The sequence below is a fragment of the Hippocampus guttulatus genome, chromosome 5 (genome assembly GCF_054856545.1).
Source record: "Hippocampus guttulatus isolate MCC_2025c chromosome 5, RoL_Hgut_1.0, whole genome shotgun sequence".
In the NCBI taxonomy this organism is placed as follows: domain Eukaryota; kingdom Metazoa; phylum Chordata; class Actinopteri; order Syngnathiformes; family Syngnathidae; genus Hippocampus; species Hippocampus guttulatus.
Genome location: NC_141265.1, coordinates 13,427,519 through 13,440,097, shown reverse-complemented (window position 1 = coordinate 13,440,097; position 12,579 = coordinate 13,427,519). Strand labels below are relative to the sequence as shown.

General features: G+C 42.6%; 1 protein-coding gene across 3 annotated transcripts in view; it reads left to right on the top strand.

The window, feature by feature from the left end:
- Positions 1-639: 639 nt before the first annotated feature.
- The window catches only part of LOC147205135 (ADP-ribosylation factor-like protein 15), an 83,728-nt gene continuing 71,788 nt past the window's right edge, over positions 640-12,579 (top strand). The window contains exon 1 of one of the 3 annotated variants that reach the window (XR_015100901.1): positions 640-1,058. Coding sequence is in view for 1 of the 3 variants with exons in the window: in XM_086110979.1 (XP_085967105.1) it covers positions 5,484-5,537 (54 nt within the window). In the remaining 2 variants the exon portion in view is untranslated. Of the gene's footprint in view, positions 1,059-4,466; positions 5,538-12,579 lie in introns of those variants that run through there. The other 2 variants (XR_015100900.1, XM_086110979.1) reach the window with 2 other exon arrangements.

The window sequence follows — 12,579 nt, the reverse complement described above, 5'->3', positions numbered from 1 at the left end:
CATTCGCTGTTTTGTGCTCCTTTTTTCAAGCTAATTTCACTCTTGAGGGGTCTTTTTGTCCAGCAGACACATAAGGTATGAAAGTAAGTAAATATTTCTCTCTGATGCTACTATGCTTGAACAAATTATTAACATTGTACATGCTCAGCATTTGCGGGTTAATTTTTTTTCTGGGCATACATATTAACAAAGAGCCAAACATGGACTTTGCACTATCTCTCAAAGTATTTTCGGTGTCTTCTTCCTTCTTGTATGTGCTTGCGTAATGTATTCCCTCAAAGTTCACAGCAGATCAGATACCTTGATGTGCTTCAGTTCTTTATTGTGTTTGTATTGTAGTTGTTCAGCTCTGCTGACCTTGAGTATTTAAATATATTTTTATTTTTATTATTATTAAGAATAGTTATATTCCACAATACGTTTAGTCTTCATATTTGTATTATTAGTCGATTTATATACAATACATCATTAAATTTCTAAATTAAATATGATCGAGAAAGGGCTGTGAGTAAATAAAGTCATGAATGAATTAATTATGATGATTATCCAATGCACATTTCTTTTCCGAATCAACACAGTCGCCATGTGTTTGGTCACGTGAGCACGCTACGCTCATACGCCGTCCTGCGTGACGTCACCACGGAGGCTTCGTCGGTTTCCTCAACTAAACGAGCCAGCCAACCAAGCAAGCAACCAAAGCAACAGCCCGGCTGTTGTGCTTGCTTTTGAGTGTGTGTGACAAAATAACCGCGAGCCCGAGTGTGCGATCCAGGCAGGAAAACGCCCTCGAACCGACCAGCTTCCCCTCGCTCGCGTCGACCCGGGACGTCGCTGCCTCGTTTCGGTGTGCTTTCAGCAGGCGGCGGGGACGGTGAAGAAGAAAAGCCGCGAGTGCTAGCCCACTGAAGGCTCTTTTCACACACCGCTGTGGCTTGACGGAAGGCGGGGAATACAAAGCGACGTGTTGCCAGGACGCTCCTCTTCTATCATTTTGGACATTTTCGTCAAAGTCTGCTCGTGTTGCTGGAACTCCACAGTGGTTGCACATGGATTATTTGGTGAGTAAATATGCCGAAATGGAGTGGCGTTGCTGCTTCTCTGCCTTCCAGTGTAATGACGCCTTTTGACGTCGCTGTTGTTCGTAACAATGGGTCGCCCAGGTATGCTGGAATTACGGGGGGGGGGGGGGGATCCTGATGCTAATGAGTTTACTGATCCAGACAATCTTGTTCCGCGTCGTGTAAATGTGTTCCCAGGTACAGTATATTCACTGAAGTATGTTTTTAGAGGAATTTTTAGGTTTACATTCTCCACCGAACTCTTGAACCAACAGCTGTACTCTGTTCAAGTTGCAGCTCTGCCTTGAGATACGCGCTTGATTCGTTCCGTACTCTGTGTTCAAGTTACAGCTGTGCCTTGAGATACGTGCTTGATTCGTTCCGTGACGCCAGTAACTCACACCTCTAGCAGAAATGTTTGGGAAATGTCAATAATACGTTCCAACCTCCCCAACGTAAAAGAAAATGTTTTTTAATCAAGGAAAATAGCACCCTGTAGTCTTGTACTTTTCAAAAAGCAAAGACTTATAATTTAGTGTGTTAATTGTCTCTGAAAAAAAAACGTTCTTATTTTAAATTTTACAGTTAAATAAATGATTTGGTCAATTGCATTAAAGAGCATACAAAGAATGAAACGGTTTGTTTATCATGATTTACAGTAATTCGTGCTGGCCTTCTGACCTGCCTGCTTTGGCCACCGGGGGCAGTAATAATTCAGTCATGCAAACCCAAGCGAAGAATAGAATCACAAGCGGTTCAATCGGCTGTTTTTCACTGAGGATAAATAACATGCCTGTGGTGCAACAATTAATCGACAACCCATCAATTAGGGGAGTAATAGGTAATTACTTTGATCATCGATTAAGCGTTTCTTTTAAATTTCGAACATGTATACAATATTATAACAACTGTTATAAATACATGTTTGAGAAAATAAGAAAAAATAAATCACACAAATGTACAAACACAAACAAAATTGAATGAAAGTCACAAAATAGAAAGGCTACTTAGACTGCTTTAACTCCAATTAGAGCATATCAATCGCATGGTTGTTTGATATGAATGCCAGTGACCAAAACCAATTGTTTTTTTGTTTTTTTTTTTGTTAAGTGCCGAAGTAGCTGTGGTTTGAATGTGGGGTTGGGAGTGGTGGGGCATGAGCCTTGTGCCTGTGATGGGAAGAGTGCTGCTGAGTTGAAACAGTGCAACAATAGACAGGAAGCAGGGGAAAATAATAACACAGACACTGTTGTTGTCATCCTTCAGGGAGTGCAAATGCAGAGGAAGTTGGCCCCTCAGTGTTGTCAGATGGCTGATAACAAGATGTACACCCAACCGATATTGAAGTAAATGGATTGTGATGTCAATCCATCCATTTTCTATTGCGCTTGTCCTCATTTTGGTTGCGGGTGAGCTGGAGCCTAGTACAGGTGACTTTGGGCGAGGGGTGGGGTACATCCTCGCCAGTCACTCGCACAACAAATAGAAGAACAACCAACCAGATGACGACCAATCACGGGTCAGCATGTGAACGTCACATGATCAAACTCAAAGTAAAGATATCACCTTGTCCTGTGTCATTTGAGTGAAAAGCTTTTGCAGAAAAGTGGTGAAGATTGCACGACTGTCTGTGTCCTATGTGTTGTGTTGTGTTATTTTTGTTATTTTGACTTCAAAATGGCGCCGCGAGAGTGGCTGCCTTTCCAGCAGCTCATATATTTTGTTGTTCTACTTCTTCCTTTCATAACTTTGCTGCTGTGAATTGGGAATTTCTCCACTGCGAGACTAATATAGGTTTTCTTATCTTATCTTATACATTCAGCCATTCACAGATACAACCAGGAGGTGGGCCGGAGTGTTGTTTTAACTCACACAGAAGTAGGTAGGATGAGTCGAGAGAGCTTGAGAACCTGCTGGCTTCACTTTCTCTCTATACACTGTATATTCTTTAACACACCGGAAATAACTACAAGGACGACAAAGCAATTAACACCTTTTTATGTTACTTAACACTCTTTTTTTTTTTTTTTGTATTGTTTGTATTTTTTTTTTCTGCCATGGTTCAAAGATCCCAAATAGTTACATGGAGATTAATGATAGTGCACGGTGGGCAAAGTGTTAAAAGGGGACCACACAACGCGGCAGTGCTCAGAGAGGAATTTGCTGCTAGCTGTTGCTATGATACAGCCTTGCTAAATTTCAAGTCCACCAAGTGGCCGGACACGACCTGGCAGTGCACTGGACGCTTGTCTAGTGTGAGAGGGAGACAGCCTTTGACAGGGTGAAGTTTGACTGTCTGGAATGTGTGCATGATTGACTCACACCACAGCCGTTTCATTTCAATTTTTTGTGCTCACTTCTGGTTGGAGGACAATTCACAGCCCTGAGGCTGTGACTTTAAAAAGAGATGGTGGCACATTCTATATCTGCTCCACATGCTCCTGTATTTCTTTAAAAAAATAATCAACCACCATTTTCTGTGGTGTACAGGAGCTACAAAAGTGTTTTTGGAAGTGCAAAATGTCAAAGCTACAGAGTGCTTCACAGTTTGTGATTGGGATGAGTAGAATTAAGCTTACAGTGGCAAAAAAACAATTATGATGAATACTTGATTTCCTTTGACTTGTCTTTCGTCTTGTGAATTCCATATTTGGTCCACTTGTCCAAGGATGGTTAAACCAAAAAAGCCATTCAGTAATCCATCCGTCCTGCATTCTAGGCACACCGCAGTAAATGGATAACGACTCTGTTTAACTATGAACATTGACAAAGGAAACATGACACGATAGTTAAATGCTCTTCAGAGGTTATTTATGTGAGCCACATGACCGCGTCTTTCATTTCAAAGGGAAATGCCATGCTCTACACAAAACCTGCAGGAATGCGTTCCTCAACAAAATGAGGGATAACCTCAAAGCTTGAACACCATCGGTTCAACATCTGTTTTCTGAGTTAGGTCATGTGACGGTTGTTAAGGTGAGCTGCGATTGGTTGCTGCCTGAGCAACTGTGATGTCATTTTCAGTTGACAGCAAGTGGCAAAGTGGCCGCCCCCTGAGATGGGGGGAAAAAAATACGGGTGGATATGGCTGCTTAATTCATATTCTACAGACGCAGTATTCATCACAATGCTGTGTTTGGACTACTAGTGCTGCATTTTTGAGGAAAAAAAACAACATTTCTTGACTTCCCAGTTCAAGCTCTTTATTGTGTCTCAGTTTGGCTCCAAAGAAACTAAAAACTGCTCGTGATAAGATAGTGCTGGGCGATATGGAAAATAAATCTTCTGTCATGATATTGGCCACGATAACGATATACCACAATATTTTTTCAGTTACTCTATAAAAAAAAAGTATACTATGCAAAGCAGTCTTCATATTTTTGCACAAATGTAGATATCAATCAAAATATTCAATAGATTGTAAAAATGTTTCTGACAGAAATGGATTAAAAATAAAATAAAATGAGCTTGACCGGAATGTCATTTATTTTGCAGATCTCAAAAGTCAAAATCAAAACGACTGCATTGTGAAAACAAATCTTATTGTTTATCGATGCATTCAATACACTCACTAAATGTGCATTCATTTTATGAATGATATCCAATAGTATCACTTGAAACTTGGTTATTGACCCCATTCCAAGTCCCAACTATTAAAAAAGGACACAATTCTAAAGTAGTCCAACAATATTTATTACTAGTATCGGCCCTGATCTGGATCATTGCATCACGAAAGTATTTACTACGGCCAGGACCAGAAAAGCTCCCGGGACACTGCACAGGTTCACGTAAGACTAACCACAAATCCCAACAAGTCACGGTTGTAAAACTAATCTTTTATTAGGTTTGGGTCCATACAGAAAGATGTCTCGGTCACAATGTCTTGACGGCGTATTGAAACAGTTTTTCTTCAGTTTCCCAAGTGTTTTCCTCAGGGGTCATAGTGTGCATTCGGGAGGCAATCGGAGCTGAATCAGCACCGCGTTGACTCACTTGACTCTTCTCCACTGCAAGTGTACCAACATACAAAAGCAGGGTTTTCTAACGACAACGTAAAGTATGGACAGTACGGAGTGCGTGGGCGTGTAATGGTGACTAATCCAATTTGCGGTTTTATTCTGGATCTCGAGTTGTCACTGCGCCCTTAATCTCTGCGGCAAGATCTCTCACGGTGTTTCTCACTGATTCTTGTGACACTTTTCTTTTTTTTGTTTCATAGTGAGTAAACATATGGCAAGCTTCTCTTGCGCCCGTTCGTTAAAGCCTCATTTGAGAAACCCACCGCCAGGCCTCGAAACGCGGCCCTCGTGTTGATTCCCCGATGCCGTTTAGCTGAGCCACTCCTGAGCCGCCTCCATCCATTTACTCACTCAGGGAGGCTTGGCTTCCGTGTGTTGCCGTGGGATACGCCTGTTGCCGAGCGCAATGTCTGAGGACCTGCAGCTCTCCCTTGCCTTGTGCAGAATTGGGCTTTACAGGGTAAGAAACATTCCCCAGAATGCTACAGTGGTTGCTCAAGAGAGATTTTCTTGCATCGGGCATGTTTGGATATGCGTTGTGAGTTTCAGGATGGTGGATTTTCTCCTCGTGTTTTGAAGCAGGCGTTGACCAGCTGTGGCTGTTACCTGGTCACTGAATGGAGCGTTTGCTGTGATTCATGTAGGCCGGTCACAGCGAAACACTTAGCAGGAGGAGTCAGAGGCTGTCAGTACAGTATACTGGGTATGTGAATGTTTCCAATAAGCTGATATTTCTAAGGTAGGCTTGTTTTGGTGCCGTTTTCACCGTGTGGAAGAAATAGTTTAGACATTTTCCATTTTAAGTCTTCTACGGTGTCCTTTTTTTTCTTAACCCTCACCTGGCCACTGCTGTTCCCTGTTATTCCCAATAACAATTTCATTATACGATAAACTCACGAAGAGTGAGACTCATTGCACCTATTAATACTGTGTCTCACACATGACTCATCCCTTCAGTTGCACTTGAATCCAGTGTGTGGGAACACCACAGATGAATGTTGGGTTTATTCAAAGTCAGTTTTGTCGAGCCCTCTCTGTTCTGTTTTTCATGCGGGCAGATACGCTTGACACAATTGACGACTTTGAAGGCCACTTAGTCACAGGGGACCTCCTTCTATCGGACAGCTGTCCGTGGCTTTGATTGGGTGCACAATTTGAACGCAGGTTGCCTGTTAGATTTTGTGATGATCGTGTTGGACTGAATTAGGGCTACTGATATTGATAATTTTGAGAGCAGAATATTCTGCCGATCGTCTCATCGATTAATCGAGTAATTGTATAAAAATCGGGATATTGCGACACTTGGCAAAACAGGACAATGGCTATTATGCTATTAGGCTAACGATTTGCTGATTATGCTTCAGTGATGATATGTAGAGGCCCCGTTGCCGTGAGAGCACCTATATAACCAAATACTCAACTCACTTATGGTCCTTAGTTCAACATCCGATTGATGAGCACATAAGGCGCGTTTGCGTTTGTGACTTTTTATATTTGGAACTCAAAAGTTCAACATGCAGGCTGCACTCACATTTGATGTAATTCTTTAGAGGTTAATGGGTGCCTATTAGGCACATTGTGGTCACTTCATTTAGTCATTAATGGTCTGGAAAATGACCTCCCCTCTCCCCCCTCCCCTCTTGAATCCTTCGGCTCGACAATCTCAAGGCCGGTTCATGCTTCGCTGAAAAACAAACCCAGCGGAGTGTGCATAGTGTTCTGCCCCAATTAAAACGAAAAAGTACCCTGGAAGTTGCACGTCCCAGCACCTTACAGCAGATAAACTGCTGCCGCTTCTCAAAGCTAAAAGAGAGAGTTTTGTTCTGTGCATGTATCTTACTCCTGAAATTGTAATAAAATGAACAAGGTACCGGTAATTCCTGCTTCTGTTTGACCATTGACATCAACATCAGTAAGCCATGTAAGTCCGCTGAAGAAGAATTTGCACTTAGCTCATAAATATTGCATGCAGTGTTACTGATTTATGCACTTTAACATGACTTCTATAAATAGAACTTAACCAAACTAAGTAGAACTGCTTCTGCACGATATTGGAATGAATTGGTAAAAACAACAACAACAACCGTTTTTGACCATTTAAAAAAAAACGGAGCCTGTTTTACACAGAGGTCCCGTAAAATTGCCATATCAGAGCTGTAAAAGATGATTAAGCCATTTTCTACAACAGGGCGTCCGACTGAACTGGACAGTTGCATAACAAAATACATCCGGCAACTCGCTGTAGACCAAGTGATTAAGCACCATACATCTACTGGCTTGCTGCAATGGAAAAATGGCGACCCTGTATCATTTTTAAGGGGCCACAATACTGTACTTAAGTCTTTGCTCATAAAAACAAACAAACAAACAAACAAAACACGTCAGTAATATTGTCCTGCAACTCTGCGTGAATGATAACAATTTTATGCCACAACAGAAGCGTTTGTGTGCGTGCGGCTGGCTTTAGCTGTCGAGCAGTATCAAACATGAAAGGAGGTGCGTGGTTGGTTGGCCTGAGCTACACCAGCGCAATTGCGAAAAGTCCACATAGTTGACTGAGAGTTTTAATTTTCATTCTAATTACCGTATTTTCACGACTATAAGGCGCCATTAAAAGTCTAAAATTTTCTCCAAAATGGACAGGACGCCTTATGATGCGGAGCGTCTTGTCTATGCGCTGAGTTCCAAAACCTGACTGACAGCCGACACGCTGTTTATATAGAGAAAAGGCCTAAGTGACTGTGGACAGGCATGCGGGGAAGAAGTCCGCCAATGAGTGAAGGGTGGGCGTGTAAGTGGACGCTAAAGGTACGCCCCAAGCAGGTACCTACACCTGTATAGAGTGTGGCTATGTGCATTGTTGCAAAACAACTTCGGTTTTGGTTTCTAAGAACCCCCGAAAATAAATTCTACAAAGAGACACGCCTACGAAGCTCAGTTCAAACTTCAAGCCTTCGGTTATGATTTTGGCATGCGTGCCCATCTCACAGCAGCGGTGAAAAACCAAGTCAAGCAAATGAACTCTGAGCTTGCCGTTATTCCCGGAGGCTTGACTAAAGAACTCCAACCGCTGGACATCGGCATCAACCGGGCGTTCAAAGTAAAGTTGCGAACGGCATGGGAACAATGAATGATCGATGGCAAACACAACTTTACAAAGAGTGAGAGGCAGCGCCGGGCGAGTTACGCCACAATTTGCGAATGGATTGTGGCTGCTTGGACGAACGTGTCTGCTTGCACTGTTGTTCGAGTTTTTGGCAAAGCCGGCATCATTTCTGTGGAGCCACATGGCAATGAGAGTGACTGACAACGAGAGGGAACACGGCGTTTTTGATGGATTACCGGTACTTGCACAATTGTTCAATTCTGATACAGAGGATGAGGACTTTGATGGATTTCTGGGTGATGATTGATCGAAAAACGTGAGTACATTGTACGATGGCTAAATAAAATACAACGGAACTCAGTTTTGCTTCCGTTGCCTTTTTAAAAACGTGTTTTTAGCTTGTATCTGTATGTCTTGGCATGCTACCGTATGCTACAAGCTAATGTGTTTTTAGCGTGCGCGCATGCATGCCGTATGTTTAAGCTGGCGTATGTTTTACCACTTTAAAATTGCGCCCAATAATACAGTGCGTTTTGTCTATGTGTAAAATACAGAAATAGCACCCATTAATGAGACTGCGCCCAACCATACGGTGCGTCGAATGGTCGTGAAAATACGGTAAGTTGAATATTCATATCGATATGTGAACAATATGGCGCCCATCGCTAACTCTGCTGTATTCTTTCACTGCACCCCAAAAACATGACACGATTGTCAAGGTAGAAACAGATTGTCACAAAGACAGGAAGGTCTCGTCAATAAAGGGGAGAGTCGATCGATTGCCTTATTGACTGAGTCTCCTGGTGCATTTTGACAACAGGTAAAAGGTATGTTCACAGCCCACCGGTGATTCCAGTTTTGAATTAGCAGCCAAACCGGTGGACACTCGTTGGCCACTCTGGGAATGTAGTTGGTTGCCCTTCGATATATGCCGTATAAAAACGCTTGGTGGACTGGTAGAATTGCTTGAAACACAACAAGTGTCATAGGCTTCATACGCTCTTCGCACCAGATTTTCTTATCAGTTCTGAAATTTTCATGCTTTGCTGACGTAAAAGTCGCGCATGTGGATAAACGCTTTAGTTATGGCTTTGATGCAGTCATTTTGCGGGATCGCCGTCTAAGAGGATAGTGTGCGCAGCAGACACCGGATGAGAGCTCGTTGCTGCTTCAATTCCAAACAAGCGTCGCCTCCAGTCTTTGCAATTTGTCTCGATGGAACGCTTGTTTGTCTGTTGCATCTTACTCGCGTTTTAAGACGCAATCTTGACAACAACCATCCTTGTGTTTGCAGTCAGACAACTCAGGAAAGGCTATTTTTAGCTCCCTTGTCTTGCTATCCTCAAGCATTTGGTTGAATCCTCTCATTTTATCAAGATTTTATCTCATGGTGCAAGAACACGTACTTTGAACTATGACAAGTAAAAAGGACGGACTGTATAGATCAAATGTGTGCGATGAATACTCTTGTGCGGGAGTCGTACATGTGGAAGACGTATTGTTTAGGTTAGGGTTGTTATGTCATAGGAATTTCAAATTATTATTTTTTTTGCTGTCTAAACTGAGCCGTGCTCTCACAGCGTGGGACCAACCTATACTTCCAACCTGCTTCCGTCCTTTTCTAAAGCAGGATGGGAGCAGCCATTGGGCCAACCCGGGCTGTAAATGTCCCACACTTGGAAGTGCATGGTGGGATGTTGATTGAATGGTCACTCCCCCACTATCTTTTACTGGTTTCCTCAAACCCGTATGTCAAGCTTTACTGGTTTTTTGTTGTTGTGTGAAGGTCATTTTTGGGAAGGAATTCTGGTCTGCTTGTTTGGGGCGGGGGGGGGGGGGGGGAGACAAAGGAGTACTTCCTGTTTGATGGCTAACCGGGGGGGTGGGGGACACACCACATTGGCCTTTTGTGAATTTTGTATACCAGGAACTGGGGCGTAGTAAAGTATGTCCCATTGTGTATGAGTTATTACCAAACAGAGCAAAAATTGTCCAAATAGTCAATGCTTTTAACATTCTCTGTATCCTTGTAATTTGGTCGAACAACAAATGCATACCAATAATGACAACTTGTAACTTGATCACATGATAAGGTGTCCACCGTAGTAACTGCTGCCGTAGTAACAGGGGTTAAACCATGTCTATTGCCAATCATCCAAAGTGCCACATTGGACCACAACACACCCTCATCCCTTTTGTTTGACACACAACACGCTTAACAGAAGCCCGTTGAAAAACCTTGGATTATGAACAAAATCTCTCCAACAGGTAATTCTGCGTTTGTCCCTCGCTACGATAAAGATATATCACCCAGCCCCCGGGGTCCGCCACATTTGATGTGACAGCACTCCCTGTAACCGAATGCATGCCAACTTCACTCAATTTCAAAAAGTGACGAACCACAGAGTGCGCAAAGTTAATGCCTTTCTTTCACCAATTTACACACACTAATTAGATTTGGGGAACACATTGGCACCAGAAACGGTGTATATAGTTTTAAAAATCTGATCATTGATCATTGTGCCTGTCGATGCCCTCAATCACCATATTTCAATATTTATCACCACAGTGTACCACTTGGATAAACATTAGTATGAAAAAAATAACAAGCATTCTTCTACATAATTTAAGTGTCGACATTCATTTTATAGGTTGGTTTTCATTTCATTTTTAGAGATGGAAATGTTCATTAAATTTGAGAGATAATGACAACCTTTTATAGTAGGATCAGTGGAAAACAATATTTTATTCTACTACCTCCGACATGTTTTACTGAGCACGATCTTTTGACTTGACTTACAACTTGCTTGGACCAAGTAATGACTTGCTTGATTTTCTTCTTTCAACAGTGACTTGAGACTTGCTTGAGACTTGAAATTTACGACTTGAGACTTGTGACTTCCACCTACGTGACGAACTCGACTAATTACAATTATATCCCTTATTGTTGGGTTACATTACAGAGATCTTTGTGGGTCACATTGAGTGAGCCATGATTTGTTTGGCACAGGTTTTGCAATAACAATGTCTTACTCCTTGCAGGCTTTTTTTTTTTTGTCTCTCTCTGTTAGTCAAAAAAATTCATTTTCACACAGCGCTCAGAGCCTGAAGCATCTTGTCATATGCTTCACCAGAGATTATTGTGATAAGCAAGCAGGTCCAAGAGCCCGATCGTAATCCAAGTTTTAGGACACCTTTTTGTTTTTGCTGTCTTTGGCTATCAGTTATTGCCTATTCTCGTGACCTTTGTGTGGACATACATCATTGGATTCATTTAATCAAAAATAGCAATTATTCACATTTCTTTGAGGTGGGAAAAAGGAATTTGGCTTTCATAAACAACAAAATATATCCTTTCCAGGTCGCTTTGTGTGTGTGTGTGTGTGTGTGTGTGTGTGTGTGTGTGTGTGTGTGTGTGTGTGTGTGTGTGTGTGTGTGTGTACACAGATAGAGAGAGAGAGATTTAGTTTTCATTTGTGCTATATGGGGTGCTGGTAATTGGATTAATGTTTATTCGTGGTCGACAAAAGAAAATCTGGGATTCCAAACATTGCACATTGGTTATAATATCTTGGCTTTGCCGCCGCATCAGGTTATTACCAGCGGGACAATTACCAACTTGGCAATCATGCTCCAATTACTATTCCTGAAGCTCTTCTTTTTTTCCCACGAGTGATGCTGCCCCTTTGGTCGCCATCGAAGAAAGAGCAATGGCGTCCTCTACTGGTCCTGAACATTAAACGCTTTCGTCATTGTTTATCAGATGACTATCTCTCTATCTCTCTATCTCTCTCTATCTCTATCTCTCTATCTATCCATGTTGGTCATCTCATCTTTGTTACTTCCTGATTTTCATCACTTGAGAGGCACAGGCCAACAAAGGATGGGCAACTTGGTTTGTTCTTAGCTTGACCTGCCTGATTTTCACCAACACCAATCTGAAAGAGCTTCATGGGTCAAATAGCGGCCTAGTGATCGAGTGGTTAGCGCGTCGACCTCACAGTGTAGAGGTACTGGGTTCCAATCCAGCTCCGGCCGTCCTGTGTGGAGTTTGCATGTTCTCCCCGGAGTTTGCATGTTCTCCCCCTTCCTGCGTGGCTTTTCTCTGGGTATTCCGGGTTCTTTCCACATTCCAAAAATATGCATGGCAAGCTGATTGAACACTTTAACTTGTTCCTAGGTGTGAGTGTGAGCGCGGATGGTTGTTTGTCTCTGTGTGCCCTGCGATTGGCTGGCAACCGGTTCAGGGTGTCCCCCGCCTACTGCCTGAAGACAGCTGGGATAGGCTCCAGCACGCCCCGTGACCCTTGTGTGGATAAAGCGGATCAGAAAATGGATGGATGGATGTTCTCCAAATACTTTTGAGTAAAGTGTGAAATTCCTTCTTGTGTCCTCC